Source organism: Chanos chanos, chromosome 12 (assembly GCF_902362185.1).
Source record: "Chanos chanos chromosome 12, fChaCha1.1, whole genome shotgun sequence".
Classification (NCBI taxonomy): Eukaryota; Metazoa; Chordata; class Actinopteri; order Gonorynchiformes; family Chanidae; genus Chanos; species Chanos chanos.
The window spans coordinates 21,387,514-21,406,597 of record NC_044506.1 but is presented as its reverse complement, the minus strand read 5'-3'; the positions used below and the strand labels follow the sequence as shown (position 1 = coordinate 21,406,597).

The window sequence follows — 19,084 nt, the reverse complement described above, 5'->3', positions numbered from 1 at the left end:
TAGTCAGTATTTATATGAATATAATTGATTATTTTATGAAACTGATCTTATTGCTGTTGTTATAACAGACGAGGATTGGCAGGGATTGTTTCTCAGTGTCTTTTGAGCTCCAGGGAGACAGGAAGAGACTGAAAAGTCTAAAGGAAAGACATTCAGACTGGGTGAGCAATACATATACATATTAACCTCACCAGAAAAGACAAAAAATCTCTTCAGAAAAAAAAGCATAATAATAAATTATATTATAGATATACTGTACTGTGTGTTTATGTGTGTGTGTGTGTTTGTGGGCACGCACGTGTGTGCATATGTGAGTGTGTTTGTGTGTGTGTGTGTGTGCGCGCGTGTGTGTGTGCGCGTGTACATGCATGCAAGTGTGTGTGTGTGTGCCATGTGTGACTGAGTGGAACAAAACCTTTTCTGAAAAATAAACATATCTAAACCTCAATGTTTACATTTATTCATATGATATTGTAGTGCACATGGTGACCTTCATTTGAAATTAACACACTGATATCAGTATAATATAATATAAAATAATTAAAGTTCCCCTAGAGTCATAGATGGGTAAAAATACATGAAATTATACCTTATTACAAATTACACAATATGTTAGTAAGATCATTATCAAATATCAATTTCAATACATTTAAAATGCATTTTGTTTAAACATTTTATTGTGTTTTTTAAAAACTCATCAAAAATATGTATGAAAAAACAAAATAATACCGCATTTGCATTTATGAAATCAGGACACTTAATCTGGTAGTATACATTCCAATAGCAAAATGGTACAGAATGTTTAAAAGAACATAACAAAGCCGGCTAGCTATTTAAATAGCATGTGACTCCGCTAATTTGTCCCTAGCTATTTAAACAGAATTATACTCCGCTAATTCGTCCTTAGCTATTTAAACAGAATTATACTCCGCTAATTCGTCTCTAGCTATTTAAACAGAATTATACTCCGCTAACTGGTCTCTAGCTATCTTGCTAGCTGAAAGAAATAGCTAGTTAGCGAAGCTAAGGCTAAGCCCGTGGAGCAGTTCATCATTTCTGATGAAGTGTCTTATGTTAACCTATGTTAACTGTCTTCACTGTTTCGGTGATGTGACGACTAGAGACCGTGTGCGTGTACATTCCATGTCAAAAGCTTCAGTTTACCCAGGTCGTTTCTCCCCTACTGGTCAAAGAGAGGTGACTCGTGTGGCCAGTGTAAAGGGCTACGAATACACCAGTCTCAAATCCTAAATCTCAGGGAGTTTGCTTTAAGATGCCAAAATCTTAACAGCTCTTCAAACGTACTGATTTCATTTTTACTCATCCCTAGACCCCCTGTCTACTCAGCAACCCTGGAGATATCTGAATCTGAAGCACCAATTAACAATGATCCTAATCCTCAGGCAGCTCATCGCTAACGCGCCGCTCACTGGCGCTTTAGCCTGGTGAGCTACCAGCTGCCGTGTGCTTCAGCAGAGAACTCAGCTAGTGATGCTTCTACTCCTAAAGTCTTAACTTGATAGGAGGATCGGTGCTGCACCTAAGCTGATGATATCATAACAGCTCAGTCCTAAAGGGACCTGAGAGGGCTCGTCTTTGAGAGAAAGCAGCTAGGCTAGGTTTCTGAAAGATTTAGAAAGCTAGGGTAGGTTTCTGAAAGATTTAGAAAACTAGGGTAGGTTTCTGAAAGCTTTAGAAAGCTAGAGTAGGTTTCTGAAAGATTTAAAAAGCTAGGCTAAGTTTCTGAAAGATTTAGAAAGCTAGGCTAGGTTTCTGAAAGCTTTAGAAAGCTAGAGTAGGTTTCTGAAAGATTTAGAAAGCTTGGTTGACTACTACTTTTGGAGAGCATGTACAGAGAAGCATCAGTTCAGTTCTCTGAATAACGGGATGAGTCGGACAAGAATGCAACGTTTACTGCTATGTCCTACTCAAATGACAGTGCTGTTTTGTGCTTCTGTTTTTTGGGATAAGTTCTTATACAAATGAGAGTGTGTAGTGGGACAATCAAACAAAAAAAAAAACAGCATCCAATCAACATCAGCTCTGTGGACGAAAAGTCGATGAGGGAGGTAAAAAAAAAAAATATATCGCAGCAAGAATCACGCCTACTCCAGCTACTCATGCAGGCAACAACAAGGAAAACAACACCACAGAACTGCATTTCGGAAGGCATAGCTCGCCTGTCCCTGTCACAGAAGGGCTCCAGTAGCAGGTGACCACAAACAGGTTCCTCTACCTGTCGGCTAAAAATAAGAGGAAGCGTGATGCTGTGGCCATGAGACGGCCGACACGCTGGACAGCTGAGAAAACTCGGCCAGCTCTGAAGATTCCCAGTTCCTGTCGCGCCATGCCGATGGAAAGGACAGGATTTGCCATGATTAAGCAGGACAAACGGACAGCGTTGTGACAGTGTGTCAGTGGTACTGGGGTTATGTTCCTGATACACAATAGGTCCCACGGTACCAACCGAGTGACATTTGAACACCACGGCGAATCCGAACATGACTGCTGATCTGGCATGTCCTCTCACGGCTACGTTTACCCCTCGTCCCTTGGATGCTTCCAGCAGGATCATGCTCCATGTCACTGAGAAGGGCAGGTTGTCTCTTGCTTTGGTTCTGACCTGAGTGAGTGACAACCACAGCTCATAGAAATCTTATTCAATTCAAGCTAAAAATAAACAAAATAAATAAGTTCTGCCAAGCGTTAGAGTTTGCCATGGTGACCCATTTTATCTCCTGCCATGAGTAATCCTGCCATGATCCATCCACAGAGCACAGAGGTGCTTCCGTCTCTCTCTGCCGTTCATTCAAAGCCCACTGGTATATCTGTGGGACCTTGGCGGACGATGTTTTTGCTAGACATTGATTGGTGGATTGCTATAGCAGTCTCTCATTGGATGCTGACTAAACCACAGGGAGCCTGAACTGGTCTAAGTTTAGTTTATCTAAGTTTATCTAGTTTATCTAAGTTTAATGATGAAGAGGGAACGAATAGTGTCCTCTGATGATTTTTTAAAATTGTAGCAAACTGTGATACTTCATTCAAACATACTGAAAGAAACTCAGAAGAACAGATTCCAGCAACTCAAAACTGATAACAGGGACCATGTTAAATACAAGAATCACCATGTAAACAAGCTGTGTGATATTGAAAGCATTTAATCATGTTGCATTAGGCAAGAAATGCTAGTGTTCATTGGCTGGTACCGTTGGTTTAAAATGAATATTTGATGTTTCATATAGTCTCACGCACACACACACACACACATATGTATATGAGGTGCTGTTCTGACGTTGGATCCAGACTCCCAGTTGACCAATGAATGGCAAGGTCACAGGTTACAAGGTTAGAGCTGAGGTTAGCGTCAGCGCTTAAGAGGTCAGAAGACATTAACACAGGCGGCGATTTGGACTTTCCGTACACATAAAAGGAGAGAGAAAGAAGTGATAATTACTGCTGGAAAGAGAAATGGAATAATTACAGTGAATAGTGTAATTATGTTTACGTGTAGCTCCGGGGGAAAACGCGACAGTCTTCCTTTCCCCTGGAGGGCTTCACCTCATTAAAACTCCACACAGCGCTTTACTGGAAAGATATGTTTGTATGTGTATGTGTGTTTGTGTGGTGGTGTGTGCAGGAGAGAGAGTGAATGTGTATGGGATAGTGGAGATAGTGTATGTGTGTGACTGTATGTGTGTACAAGTGAGAGAGAAAGATGTGTGTGTGTGTGTGTGTGTGTGTGTGTGGCAGGTACTCTCCCATCTGACACTTTGTGACATCCATCGGAGACGTCCTTAAGTCCCCCCCTGGAGAGGGCTGACAAGGTGTGACCTTTCACCTGCGTGCTGTTTCAGCACAACTCAGACAGTGAGTTACGATACAGGACAGGACTCCTCCTGCAATGGCCCAGAACACTCCTGTCAGTCCACAGGCTTCCTCCAGTTACCACTGATCTCCACTGATACTCAGAGCTCAAACACACACACACATATACACACACACAACACACATACACACACACACACACACACACACAAACATTTATATTTATACACACACACGCATACATGCTCTCTTGCGTAAACACTGAATCATTTTTTTATATGGACATAAGATCTAATCCTGGTGTGGCCAAGGCCAACATGTGTCCATTTCCAAACTATTAAAGTACTATAATTACAGTCTGCACGTAATATCAAATAACCTGCCCTAAGGAGGGGCCGGTGTGTGTGCGTGTGTATGTGTGTGTGTGCGCGTGTGTATGTGTGTGTGTGTGTTTGAACGTCTGTGTGAGTTTGTTTGTGCGTGGAGGTGTGTGTGCTTGTTTGTCAGTGTGCATGTGCGCGCGCGCGTGTGTGTGTGTGCCTGTGTGTGCGGGGCTGGGGGTTGTGTTTCTACTGAGAGAGGATCTTTGGGTGGTATGGAATGCAGCGTGGAGGGGAATGTTTTAGGGTGTTCGGTAACAAACCCAGAGGTTCCAATGAATGCCCTTGTGTAGAATACGCATCTCAGGACCAGGGTGAGTTACAGTGTCGGCAGTGGGTAGGACATGGAGTTGTGTTTTTTTTTTGTTTGTTTTTTTTCTCAGTATTTACAGAGGCCCCCGAAATACAATACACAGACCTAAGCTGAGTGTGGGGAAAAGAAGCGGTCGGATCAGACCGGTCGATCTGAGCAGGTAGACAGTCCACCCTCAGAAATGGAGATGTCTTCTGGATTGGATTGGATTGGATTGGTTTGGCGGGGAAGGCTAAGGAACTAGATTTGTGTTTGGTTTGTTTCTTAAATCCACTTGAATGCGATTTGCCATGCTCTAAATTTAGAGAGGAAAAGAAGGGAAGGAGAAGACGAGAGAGAGGGAGACGGGCGGGGGGGGGGGGGGGGGGGGGGGTGGAGCGAAAAAGGCAGAAGAAGAAGAAGAAGATGATGAAGAAGAAGAAGTTATGTGCAAGAGGCAAGAATGTGAAGTTTAAACACATGGAACTGAGCGTTCAAAAAAAGACTTGAGACATGAAGGTGCCTTTCACCGTTTTTCTCTCTTTACTTAATAAATCTGCCGTCATCCACACACATCAGCCTCACCGTCAGCGCAGGGCCTACATATGAACACACCAATCATTTACAAGACTAAAAAACACAAGGACGTTTACCCAATAAACAGCATCGAATGATTAAATACGAGCTTCTCAGCAACACAAACAAACGACAGAAAAGCTGTAATTTGACTTGGGTGTATTAACAGGTATAAAGTGCTTTGATCTGTGGACAGCGAGATGGTGCAGTGAAACCAGCAAACACATTTATTCATCAGAAAAGCAGCGTGAAGCTTTCCTGAACAAACACACCTTTTACCAGGTCTTTTTTTCTTTCTTTTTTTGATTTTTTTAAAGCTGTTTTTTTGTTTGTCTGTTTGTTTGTTTGTTTTCATATGGTTTATGCCAGTTGTCTTCAATCACCACCATGCATTTAAGAATTGAAAAATCTGTGTATGTACAGTAAGACATTTCAGATGGAATTACTCCTCCGAAACAGACAAAGCGCATCTGAAGAAATGACAGATTATATAATCTAGAAATGGTGAATAATCTGTTGTTTAATCTCTTCTGTCACTCTTTGTATCGCTTCTTTTTCTCTAGTCAATTCTTAGAGAAGGAAGAAAGAAAGAATTTTTTTTTAGTTATGAGTGCCTAAGAGAAGACAGAGTTTTGTGAGACTAATAGACTAAATCGGAATCTATTGTTCGAAATAAAAGAGGAATAATAACCTGTAATATTCCAACAGGGAATCTGCCCTGTCTCATCTGTTCACCATGGTACTTCTGAGAGGAAAAATTCTATTATGGGTTTAACTCAAAGTCTGAATCTCAGTTTTGTGTCATGTCATTTTGTTCAAACTGAAAATACTACCAAAAAAGAGGTTTTAATTAAATTCCTTCACGACTGCTCTCAGCTTATCTTAATGGACGGATGCCTTTGTCTGCTTCATAACAACAACAATAACAAACAGTGTCTCATGTCCACACCACTAACTGTCAGCACTCCGGTGAGGCAAACATCTTTCCCAAGGACGATACGGCAGAGCCAGCACCAGGAAGAGGGCGCCGGCCAAAACCAGCAGAGCCCCAGCAAAACCCAAACACGTCACCGACCACGAGAGCTGATGGTGAAGAGGCACTGAGTGGTCACTCGCCAGGAGGGAGAGCACTGATTGGTGGAAGACGACAACTGACAGGAAAACCAGAAGACCTGGTTTGAAGATAAAGGAAGAGACAGAGAGATGCAACCGACTGTCTCACAGAAAGCCACATGTGTTCTTATGTGTATGTCACGTATATAACATGTAGATGCTAACTACTGAGCTTCCACCCATGCATTGTCTATGGATCTGTGGATCTCAGAAGGCCAAGCGGACAATGCCAGGCAACAGTCAATCTATGTCCTTCATCAGAGGTGGGCAGAAATGGAGTTTGGGAAATGCTGTTAGTTATCATCAGAGTGCGATGCTTCAGCACTCATTGGCAAACTTCCTCAGTGAAGAAACCCGGTGTGGTGACAGTGTCCTGTTTTTTAGTTTGGGTTTGAGTGATGGGCTCTCCGCTGCCCAGTGATTCTGCACCCCCCCCCCCCCCCATCCCCCCCCGGCATTCGAGGTCCAGTCAAAATCTCTCCGCTATGAGGAGAGGAAGAGCGCAAACCAGTGAGGTATTAACAGTAAATTAGAGGGCTGACATTTAGATCCGGTCGCCTGCGGCTTAAAACAATGTTTGGACTGTGGATAGTAAATCTCTGAAGGTTTCAAAGGGTGAAGTCATTCAGAAACAGTGCTGTTATGGAACCGTGACTAAAACACCCTGAAAATTCTTCACATAGAGAACTGAGACAGGGGAAAACAGGAATGATTATCTGTCTGTCCTGGATCTTGTTGGGTTGTTAAAATCATGCTGCCTTTCCCAAAAAGACTGTATAACATAACATTATAATAACAATTGCATCACAACATACTAATTATTAGTATTATGAGGAGAATTGTAAGCTGAGCTTTGGGCAGTCTAATTCTTTTGAATCTCACACAACACTGTGTGATGCCCTATAAGAAGTAACTGACAAGTATCACACTGCAGTGCAATGGAACAGAGCGAAAATAACTAAAGAAGTAAGTGGGGGTTTTATATATATGTGTGTGTATATATATATGTATATATATAAATACATATATATATTCTAATTATTCAAGCACATGCACATTGTTAATGTTTTCATGTGTTGTTTTGTTACCTGACAAAGTGAAACAAACAAAGGCCGGCTTCAGGAAGAACTGTACACCTTTACTTATCGCCATGACAATGCAGACCGCGCCCATCACCATCATAAAGAGACTGAAGATGGCCAGGAGGGCTGCCGCCATGTTCAGACCTGCCCAACCAGAGCGTCAGAGAGTTAATAATCATATCTGCTGTCTTTTCAACAGAGCAGTAAACCCCACACTGTAAACAGTGCACCGTAACAGTCCTGACCAACGGGATAAAGAGAGCTTTTTTTTTTTTAAGGCTAGGACAACTGTGAATAGTGGATGTGAAAGTATTTGTTCAAGTACAACACTTTTGTGTTTGACTTTGTTTGATTTCTATATGGATATATTGATACTTTAGTATCAGGAATGATGAAGTCCATTTGACACATATTGTTCACAGTACTATGCAGTATATTTACAGAAGGTAATATTCACTGTAGATAATTATTCACTGTACTAAAAGTAAGTCCAGACGTCAGTGAACCACAGCTCTGACTGCTGTTACTGAACCCAGACAATACAGTCACACTGATCTGAGGTCAGATAACACAGTCACACTGATCTGAGATCAGACCACACAGTCACACTGATCTGACATCAGACAACACAGTCACACTGATCTGAGGTCAGACAACACAGTCACACTGATCTGAGATCAGACCACACAGTCACACTGATCTGACATCAGACAATACAGTCACACTGATCTGAGGTCAGACAACACAGTCACACTGATCTGAGGTCAGACAACACAGTCACACTGATCTGAGATCAGACCACACAGTCACACTGATCTGACATCAGACAATACAGTCACACTGATCTGAGGTCAGACAACACAGTCACACTGATCTGAGATCAGACCACACAGTCACACTGATCTGAGATGAGACCACACAGTCACACTGATCTGACGTCAGACCACACAGTCACACTGATCTGAGGTCAGACAACACAGTCACACTGATCTGAGGTCAGACAACACAGTCACACTTCTATTCAGACAACACAGTCTCACTGATGTGACATCAGGAAACACAGTCACACTGATCTGAGGTCAGACAACACAGTCACACTGATCTGAGGACAGACAACACAGTCACACTGCTCTGAGGTCAGACAACACAGTCACACTGCTCTAAGATCAGACCACACAGTCGCACTGATCTGAGGTCAGACAACACAGTCACACTGATCTGAGGTCAGACAACACAGTCACACTGCTCTGAGATCAGACCACACAGTCACACTGATCTGAGGTCAGACCACACAGTCACACTGATCTGAGGTCAGACAACACAGTCACACTGATCTGAGATCAGACAACACAGTCACACTGCTCTGACTGAAGTAAATGCAGGAGAGTGTGAGATGGGCCACATTTGAAGTGCTCTCTATAGTCAGATGAGAATCTGAGAAGAGAGTGAGAGAAGTAAAGAGGAAAAAGAGATAGAGAACAGAGAGAGAGAGAGAGAGAGCAGGGTGCAGTAATGGAGGAGGAGAGGTTGGATGATGGAGAGGGAGAGGGCAACATGACTCACTCTTTTCTGTCGTTTTCTGAAACATAACTGTATTTTCTCCTGTGGTGTAGAACTTGAAGTAGGTGCAGTTGGATTCTGGAATGGATTCAGAACAAGATTTAAAAAAAAAAACAACAACAACTCAGTAACAGGATTTTAAACATCACGCTCTGTTCAGTGTGGTTGCTGAAGTTCAGATTAGCTTTATCTTGTAGCGCATTGTACAATGGCATGGTTTCTCTGAGCACTAGAATGTCATACAGAATGCAAGTGAGCTACGCTTGCACCTAACTGTATCTGTGCTCTGCCACAGCCCTGGACACAGAATGAACTGAGTTACCAAACTGTCTCAGACATCCCCTGCAAGCAGATTTGAGTCCTCTTACAGAGCTAACAACAATGCCTATAATTATTTGTAATATTAAATATATTTCCATCTGAAAAAAAAAAAAAGTACACTGGTCAGAAAAAAGACCTTTTAGTTTGAACAGGTGAAGCATTCATAAAATAAATAAAATGAAATCTAACCATTTGGTTTGCTATGTGAAACAGGTTTTCCATTACTGGGACATCATAACTAAACAAATATAATTTCTCTTTCCTGGGCTTCATTATAGAGAAGGAACAATTTTGGTTTGGTTATGGAATCCAATTTCCCCACAAGTAAATGTTAATGTAAAATCTCCCTGTTCCCTAAAACTCCTTTCCAACATATTATAAACACAGCTGGGGTTTTCTGGTTTGTTTGTTCTCTGCTTTTTCTTTAATAAATATTAATTAACACCCTCTGGTCCAGGTGGTGATCCTGGAGCGTCATGCTAATCCTTCTGCTGACAGACACGGTTTAAGATGGTCTCACCTCCAGGCAGGTCAGCAGGACCACAGCTCTCTCTGTCTGGATCAATGTCTGACACCCACAGGACCTTCATACAGCCCTTCCACAGGCCGTAGTGTGCTGCTAGGCATGTCTTGTTGTTGTAGAAGCTCTTGGAAGGTGCCAGCTCCACCCAAAACTCTGTGCCCACACCCAAAACGGTCAGAGTTATGCCAACAACAGCCACGAAGAACGTGAGTTTGATCTTCCCCTCCTGGCTCTCTGACATGGAGCCCGAGGTCGTCCTCGTTCGACGCTTGCTACCCCCACCCCTCGCCCCCATCAGTCCCGCCAGCCCCCCAGCGCCGGCGGCTCCACCCGTCGCCCCCACAACCGTGGGCCGGCCCTCCTCATCCTGAACGATGAACGTAGACCACATCACAGTCATTAAAGCACGAGGTGGAACGTCGACGGACTGGCCAAAGACACGAGCGATGAGGAAATGAAAGAGTATCAGATTTGAGCAGCTCTTAAAGGCTGCTGCTGTGAGTGATGTCGGTGGAGAAAAGTCGGGGAGACAGAGACGCCGGCGAAAGGGAGAGAGGGCGGGTCGACACCTCTGGGAAACTCAGGCTTTGGAGGAAGTATTTCTCACTTTGTGTGGAAGAGGCTGTTTATTTTAAATGCTCCTGTTCCCTGTTTTCGGTCACAACAATAGCGTTGTCACAGTTCTGAGAGGGAGGGGAGGGAGGAGTTAAAAATGCAAACGCAGAGACCAGTTTGCACCAGTAAACCGTACTGCGAGATCTAAGGACAGGCGGTGGACTCCTGATGAAAACATGGTTGGCGTCAAGGCTCAGGTCAGAGGGAATCGCAGGTCGTGCGAGGAGGACAGGTAGAGGAGGGAGAAAAAGCTGTGGGAACCAGTGACAACGCAGCGGTTAGTCTGAAAAGAAAAGAAAAAAAGAAACATTTCGACAACGGTGCAGAGAGAACTGTGAGTTTAGTGAGAGAGGGGACGTTGTGAAGCTCTCAGACACGTCCATCTGGCCCCTCTGACCGAAAGAGCATAAGCACTCTTCTCGTTTTATTTCTGTTACGACCACAGCCAAAACAATGGCATTAAGTTAGATTTCAGCCTTTATTGTTCATATTCTCATTGCCTCTGACAATAAATCAAGACATTTCCGAAAAACAGAAACTTCATCGCTGTTTCATCATCTGTCTTTACTTTACAGTTTACATTCTGACGTACAGGTTTTACAGGGGATTGAATAGCTGAAGAGAAGAGTGACATAGGCATTGAATCAGACACTCAGACGTGCGATGCAGTGTGACTGTGAAGCAGATGACCATGGTTTTAGCGATGTTGACAGATGAGGTGAAGTACAGTATATATACAGAGCTACTGAGAGACTTGGTCAATGTTTCTGCTAAGCAGCAGCACTATCTCAATATTACCAACAACTAGCAATATCAACTATACAGCAGCCAGTACTAGAAAGCAAAGGCTAAAAGTTGTGCAAAGTTCCTCTCTTTTTCTTTTGACAGAAACCCTGAAACTTTTGCAGTTGACGCAGAACTCTGACGCAGTATTTATTTGTCTTTTTGGTAACAGTGGCTGATAAAATCTGATATCCCGCCCGGCCCCCGTGCCACAATGACATTGTTAAGAGCTTTTAATTCAACCAAAGGCCATGTTAGGAATTGTAACAATGATAGGAAGAAGTTGCTGACCTGTCTGGTGTTGTGTGCGTCTCAGCGCGGAGAGAGGGGAGAGCTCTTTAACCCAGGAGACAGGGAGAGAGAAAGTTAGAGGAGGTCTGGGTGGGGAGGGTGGGGAGGGACAGAGGGGGTCAGAATGGCATGCTGTTGCCGTGGGAGGGGATAGGCGGGGTTTTCAGTGTAGTTTTTACCCGTGTGTGCGTGTGTGTGTGTGTGTGTGTGTGTGTGCGTGTGTTTGTGTGTGTGTGTGGGCGGGTGTGGGGAGGGGGGTGGAGGTTTGCAGGGTGTGTGAGCTCCTCTTTGAGGTCTGTTTTTTTTTTTTTTAAACGGATGTATCTGTTGTTGGTGTCTAGTGTTTAACAGTGAGGGGCAGGCTCAGCTCATAGTCTTTGATTTACAAGACCTGGTGAACTGTATTTGTCTGTGTGTGTGTGTGTGTGTGTGTGTGTGTGGTATCTATGTCAGCAAGTGCGTATTTGTGTGCTCCTGAACGTGTGTGTGAGAGAGAGTGTGTATCTCAAATCTATTTTTGACAACCACCTGTTAATGACATTAAAAAAGAGCAGGCACTGAAGAGTTTGTGACAGGAGGTGTATGTGTGTACGTGTGTGTGCATGAGAGAGAGAAAGAAAGAGCCAGAGAAAGAGAGAGGAAAAATCTGTTTTGTTTGTTTTTTTCTTTTTGAGGAAGAGAGATAGGTTCATGGGTTATCTCATTTAACTCGTTCAGTGTGTTGGTAAAAAACCGCTGTAGGTCACTCTGCATGACACGCAGTCCAGACTCACACAATGGGATTATTTTAATTATCGCAAATGTAATTTCAGCCAGCGAATTACTGATATGATATGCAGTGAATTGACGTCCTTGTGTTTTCGGGTCCAAGCCTCGAGGAGAACCTCCTGCAGTTCAGGGCTAGCTATTTAAAGTTGCTATATAAAGATGCTATGCAAAAAGTGCATACTACGCACTTCCCGGAGGTAACGGGCTTACTTTGATTGTATGGCATTAAAAGCGTGCAGAATCCAGAGAAGAACGGAGGTCACTCTGTGAAAGACCGCCAGCAGAATTCAATTTCAGCACCTAATTTTCTTTTGTGCACATCCCAATGAGTGCAGAAAAAAAGGTGCTTAGTGTATGATTTCTATGTGCAGATTTAAGGAACTGACCACTGATCGGTTGACTGTTCATGCATACCGGACGTGTCAGAGCGAGTACACATTTAAATCTTCTCATACTCAAAACCTGGGGGGAGACCAGCCTAACTGCTCATCTCCAACATCAACCACCCCCAATTTGTCATTTAACAAACGGACTGCTTTACGGCAGTGAGAAAGGATGGCTGTATTCTCTAAAGTCCGTTTGTGAAAAGTCACGGCCGAGTGCAGGTACTTTGGGTTATTTTGATCGTTGTTAAGTCTCATTTAATAACAGCACTCTCATACCTACGCTGACATTTTTTAATAGAACAGCTCTGTATTTTGTCTGTTCTCTTTATAATATATGCTAAATAAACGTGTACAGTGTTCGCAAGTTCATTTTTTTTATTATTACTATTAACTCAGAGAATCATTCCATAAAGTACTTTGCCGTTCGTTTTTTGTGTTATGTTTTTTCCTTGTCCTTCGACCAGGCACTGACGCATGTCCCATCGCCCCGTCTTTTGTGGTACTTTTCCTTATTGTCTTGTAAGACTGCAGAACATATTTTATGCATTCACGACGTGTATTCTTGTTTTGCAAGAGTTGATGTGTGCGGTGTGGCTCTGTAACTCAGAGAGAGAGAGGGAGAGAGAGAAACAGAGAGAGAGGGAGAGAGAGAGAGACAGAGAGAGAGGGAGAGAGAGAGAGAGACAGAGAGCGAGACACAGAGAGAGAGAGAGAGAGAGAGACAGCGTGTGCTGCAGTCCAGTGTGCTCAGCATCGTGATGGTGCTGTGGACTCAATGCACTCTCTCCCTCCTGCAGAGCGCATGCTATAATCTTGGCCACTAGATGGCATAGCTGAGCAGTTCAGTTTTCATGTACTGCAGGTACCGTCAGAATGCGTCTACAAACAACTGAAGGAATCTTCACTCCTTTTTTGTCGCAGATGATTGAGTTTTCAGCTCCTCTTGTCGCAGGAGTACCCATCTCAGTTACTGTATCAGAGACACATACGCAAAAAAAAAAAAAAAAAAACAGAAAAAAACTCAGTAACGAACAATCAAGAACAATCTAGTTAAAATGTCAAACATTATGAAGGAAAGAAGCTTCCATCTGCAGATCAACGGTCCAGTTATACAGCATGGACAGATTTTTACTGTCGTCTGTTTGTTCCTTTTGGTCCGAAGCTGAGGTGCATAAAACACACTGTTTGAGTAATTGTAGAGCTGTAGATAATTACAGCATTACACAATTACATCACACGTCACATATTACTCAGGAGTCAGGAGTGATGATCTGAGCATGTGACTGACAGGCCTCCGTCTGGTGACACTTCTGCCACCTGTGGACATCTTTCATGCACTGCAATTCAGAGAGCTAAATATGACACTCATGGCACTGTCAGGAATCATTAGCATGTAACACACACCAGACATGTACGCAAGTCTGTGTTGTGTTATATCTGATTTCAAACACAGCCCCTCTTTCTGTCAGTCTCATCCATTCTCTCTCTCACTCTCTCTCTCTCTCTCTCACTCTCTCCCCCTCTTTCTCTGTCACACACACACACACACTTACATACACACACACACACACACGCAGAGAGAGAGAGAGAGCACATTTTCATCCTTGAACTTGTTCCAAAAATGTAAATGAAAAACATTGACAATATTCTCATGCTCTTTGTATATTCTGTGTGTGTGTGTGTGTGTGTGTGTGTACGTGTGTGTCTATATATAGGTCATGATGCCTGCCATGACCTAACAGGCAGGTGAAAATGCCTCGTTACTCAATAAACTATTTGGAAGCATAAAGCAGTGCAAGGGCACTATGTTTTCTTTATCTGGTTGCGGGTGCCAGCGTTTGGGAAGACAGGGAGAATGACCCAGGCTGCCTGGCAGAGGGTAATTAAGGATCAATTACATGCTAAGTGGATGATGACATAACATCCCACAGGGAAAGCTGGTGGAGCAGCATGCTCTCTGGGGTCGACAGGGGACTGTCAATCAAAGATTAGAATCAGGTGTTTGTGATTGCGTTGCTGTTCAAAGTTCAAAGTTTTCTAATCACGTACGCAGTCAGAGCAAGACCACAGCGGCCAGTGGAATGGGTTTTACATCGCTATCATAATTTGTTTTTGCTAGCAGGCGAAGCTAAGATGTTCCCACCAGGAGTGAGAGAAATATCTGCTGACACCAATAACTGTCAATGTTGTAATACGGTGTAGCGCCCATAACTGGTGTGGTTGAAATACCATGGTTTTAGTATTGTTTGTATGAATAACACAGGCTTAGCTTTTGGTTTCTGTGTGTCTTTTGCAATATACGGTATGTAACACAGAGATCATTGTAAATAGGAAGACATGTGAATATAACTGTATGAAGTGCCAATAACATTTTCTATTAAACAATGAGTAAAGATTCTGAAAATAACCCAAATTTCAAATGAAAGAATGAATGAACAGATGAGAGTTTTGGGCGGGGCAGCGCCTTTAGCACCATGGTAACAGTGTTCTGTATGTTACATTAGGATAAAGACACTAACATGTATATGCGTTTCTTTAAGCTGCTTCATGCGCTCGCTCTCTCTCTCTCTCTCTCTCTCTCTCTCTGTCTCTCTCTCTCTCGCTCTCTCTCTAACTCGCTCATTCCTTTTCTGTATGAGAAGTGAAAAGTTGTCCCTGGTGACTCTCATCTCTTATTGGACTACAGATGGACAGGGGACAGAAACTCTCTATTTTGTCATCTCTCCATCAGTGCATGTTGCTTTATTTACTATTGTTTGCCCTGAGAGCTACTCTATTTCAGGAATGTCATAACCAGGATGATCAGGGTCAAATGCAAATCAGGACTAACTTTAGAGCCCTGCTGACACAAATAGTGATGAGCGAAATGGAGATTTGGGTTATGAAACATTCTTAGGTCTCACCTCAGCCAGCAAGATGGCCAACGTTACCAGCGTACAGTTGGTAAGTCACCTGACTCCAAGGCTCTCGTAAAAGCTATCTGATTGTCAGCTGTAACTAGATCGCCACTGGAAGTCAAATTAACCATTGTTTGACACGAGTGAAAAACAAATTGCTATTCCAGTATATTACGAGGCTATAACCTTGTGTAAAATTACTGTTAAATTTATTTTTAGTATTTGATTAAATTAATTACTTACAATTACATACATAAGAGTACAATACAATTACATCATATTGATGATACTTTAAATCTTCATTTATTTAAATCCTGACTTTAAATCTAAAAAAGGCAACAATTAAAGCCACAAATTACTGTCTTTACACAAATGGAGAGGAATTCCTAAATATAAGACACCTGCTGCCAGGCTAAGACAGAATATTGAAAGTGTTTCAAGCCTTGTGAACATGTTAGTATATAATGAACAGTCATACGCTCAGTGGCCAGATTATTAAGTACACCCTTCCTGTGCAATGTCTGACCCCACTTTGCCTATAGAGCAGCCTGAGTACATGTGTTATATAAAGTGTCAAAAACATACAGGGATACTGGTCCGTGCTGATGAAATGACATCACACAGTTGCAGCTGATTGGTTGGCATTAAGTTTATTCTGTAAACAATCCATTCCATCTCATCTCAAAGATCTCATGTCTGTTTGGTTGAGGTCTGAATTGTGGCATGGTGAACTACCTTCGTGGAATTGTGATATGATTAAGTTTAAATTGTTGCCGTGAAAGGACTTCATCTTCAGCTTATTAACAATGTTCAGATATGTTGAACGTATCTGACAAACATGTGCCACATTATAACAACACCACTGCAAGTCTATGCTTTTGATGTCAGGCAGGACAGGTCTATGGCAAATCACGTTCCTGCCATAAGGATGATGTAACAGATACTGGCATTCGCCTGACCAGGTTCATTCCTGCATTCATACGATAGCGTTGGTTGCCTACAGGTTTCTGGTCCCTTTTGTTTTTAGTTGACAGCAGTGGAACCTGGTGTGTATATGCTGCTATAGCTCATTCACACTGGTTCCAGTATAAGCCTGGGGTTCTTAGTGTGAGTGATCCATCACTGTCCTTCATAGGGATTTGAAGAAGGGAGTCACTCTGGACTTTCATTAAAAAGAACAGTAAAAAGCCCCACTCTCAGTCCAATACTCTTAATCTGTCAGTGAACATCAGTTTCAAAACTGTCCAATCAGAAAATAATGGAGCCAATAAAAAACATTAGGTGTGTGACACCCCACCAGGCTGCACAATACAACCCTAAGAAGCCATGTGGCCTGGGTCGTGGGAAACTCCTGCAGGTGCCACACAGAGTTCTTGAGTGCTTCTTTACCGTTGCATCATGAGCACCTATGGCATCTTAGAAAATGAATCCAATGAAACAATGCTCTTTCCAGCTTGTATCTGAGAGCTGGGCCCACAAGGTACTCCCACAGCCTTACTCTCTGACCCCCTGGCTCTTCCAAAGACTCCCAAGCGACCACATGAAGGAACATTCGGACTGTTTATAGCTCCTCAGTGGTCTTCTCATCTCCTTTAAAATCCAAAACCTGCTCCCTCATGGTACATACAGGTACCAATATGTGGTGAGTATGCTGAAGCAAGCTTTCAAAAATGCCGGACCCTCAATCCTAGCCAATAATGATTACCTTCCCCCTAATCATCCATATCAAACCAGTCTCTCAACCACCAGATGGGATCACCAGTTTCCCATCCACCGGATAGCATCACCAAACTGTTGTGTATTCCTCTGTGTCCTGTGAGGTTAGTCTGGCATCCCCTGGTGATCAGAGCAGTGTCTGTAGCCCTTGGAATGCTGGACAGACTTCGCAGGTCAGTGTTCCCTGACTCCTCTTTAAGGATACTGAGAATCTCCGGCCTATAAGAAAGAAATCACGCAGTTCTGGGGTGACCTGATCAAGGGAGGACCAACATGTTGTTATCACGGTCACAGTCAAGACCACCGATGAGATGGTAGATAGAGAACTCCACATAGCACGCCCGTTTCCAGACCAATGACCTGTATCTACGACCTGATGGGAGCAGTGTGAAGACAGGACAGGTCACCGGTCCATCGCAGGTCAGACACACAGACAAGGGGTAATTTAGTGTCTCCAATTCACCTAACCTGCATGTCTTTGGACTGTGGGAGGAAACCGGAGCTCCCGGAAGAAACCCATGCAGACACGGGGAGAACCACACAAAAGGACCCTGCCCAGGAATTGAACCCAAGACCTTCTTGCTGTGAGGTGACAGTGTTACCCACTGCGCCACCGTGCCGCCCTTCCTTGTATTCAGCTATAGGTAACTGTTTGCGCACCATTGTGCGAAGTGGGAAATGGAGTCTTGATAGGCCATAGCAGAGTTACTGTCATTAAGGAGGGCAAGTATGGCAGAGTCTTCTGAGTATTTGAAGTACAGTGGGAACCGCTTATAGTGATCACGGTTATCGTGATCAATTTCACCCGGACAGACGTGATCACCATAAGCAGTTTCCGTTGTATGTAGTAATGGGTGAGGGGCTGACACAGTCACTGGTGCAGAGGATAAACAGAAAGGGGCTCGGGACACAGCCCTGTGGGGCTCCGGTGATGGTGACGACGGTTGAGGATGTTGCCGTGACCACTGTAACTGTCTGTGGTCCGTCACTGAGAGAGCTGTGTACCCAGTGGATGAGAAGTGGGGGGGGGACGTTGAGTTGGTGGAGTTTCTTGATCATCCGATGACGTTGGATCGTAATTGAAGGCGGAACTGAAGTCAACGAAGAGGAGTCTGGAAAAGTTACCGGGGTGGGAGGACATTTGTGGTTTGACGATTGTAAGGATGATGTTAAGCTCCAGTTTTTCCAGGCACTTCATAACTACTGAGGTGAGTGCAACTGGCCAGGAGTGGTTGAGTTCTGAGGGGCGGGGTTTCTCAGGTCCCGGTACAATGGTGGATGTTTTCCACAGGGTGGTCACTGAAGCGGTCCTGTAGGATTCACTGAAGATGGAGTGTATGATTGGAGAGAGCTCTGTGGCACCGTCTTCGAGCACCCGCGACTGGATCCCATCCGGGCCCCTGGAGCCGTGGCTGGTTTGCATCGCCTCAGCTGCCGGCGGTCGTCCTCCACGGTGAAGGGAGCAGGGTGTACTGGCTCTGAGACTGGTAGGCTCTCTAGTAGTGCCGCGCATTCCTCTGCGCAGTTGATGGTGTCAAACCGTGTGTAAAAGGTGTTAAGGTCTTCAGCAGCTAACTCGGGTTTTGGGTCATATCCAGTGAGTCACATGGGTCAAAATCCAGTGCTGGGGGGGCCACAGTCCTGCTGTTGTTCTTGTCGACCAACTAAATACAATCTCTGATTGGCTGAAGAGCCTGCATACATGTTTTCAAGGTGAAAATCAACAGGTAACTAAGAGATGAAAACAAAAACCGGCAGGACCCTGGCCCACCAGAACCGGATTTTGACACCACTGCAGTGAGTGTTCTTAGTTTTTGAAAGGCTTGTTTGGTGTTCATGGTGCAGAATTCTCGTTCAAGTTTCTTTTTAAAATTTAGTTTGGCCTTGATGATGTCGTTCTATACTTCACGGTTTATGTTTTTGAGAGCAACCCAGTGGTGCTGTTGAAATGCT

General features: G+C 43.7%; 1 protein-coding gene across 1 annotated transcript; it reads right to left on the bottom strand.

The window, feature by feature from the left end:
* Positions 1–6,027: 6,027 nt before the first annotated feature.
* On the bottom strand, positions 6,028–10,066 carry cacng6a (calcium channel, voltage-dependent, gamma subunit 6a). The gene is made up of 4 exons (XM_030789484.1): positions 9,673–10,066; positions 8,835–8,909; positions 7,278–7,415; positions 6,028–6,248 (listed from the first exon to the last, which is right to left on the bottom strand). Exons 1-4 carry the CDS (start codon positions 10,064–10,066, stop codon positions 6,028–6,030), a joined length of 828 nt encoding a protein of 275 aa, XP_030645344.1.
* Between the last annotated feature and the right edge of the window lie 9,018 nt (positions 10,067–19,084).

Coding starts and splice junctions, on each gene's coding strand:
- cacng6a (XM_030789484.1), bottom strand. CDS start 10,066: ATGTGGTCTACGTTCATCGTTCAGGATGAGGAGGGCCGGCCCACGGTT. Junction 8,910..9,672: donor TCCTGCTGACCTGCCTGGAG/GTGAGACCATCT, acceptor AATCCATTCCAG/AATCCAACTGCACCTACTTC. Junction 6,249..7,277: donor TGTTTGTTTCACTTTGTCAG/GTAACAAAACAA, acceptor TCTTCAAACCAG/GTCTTCTGGTTTTCCTGTCA.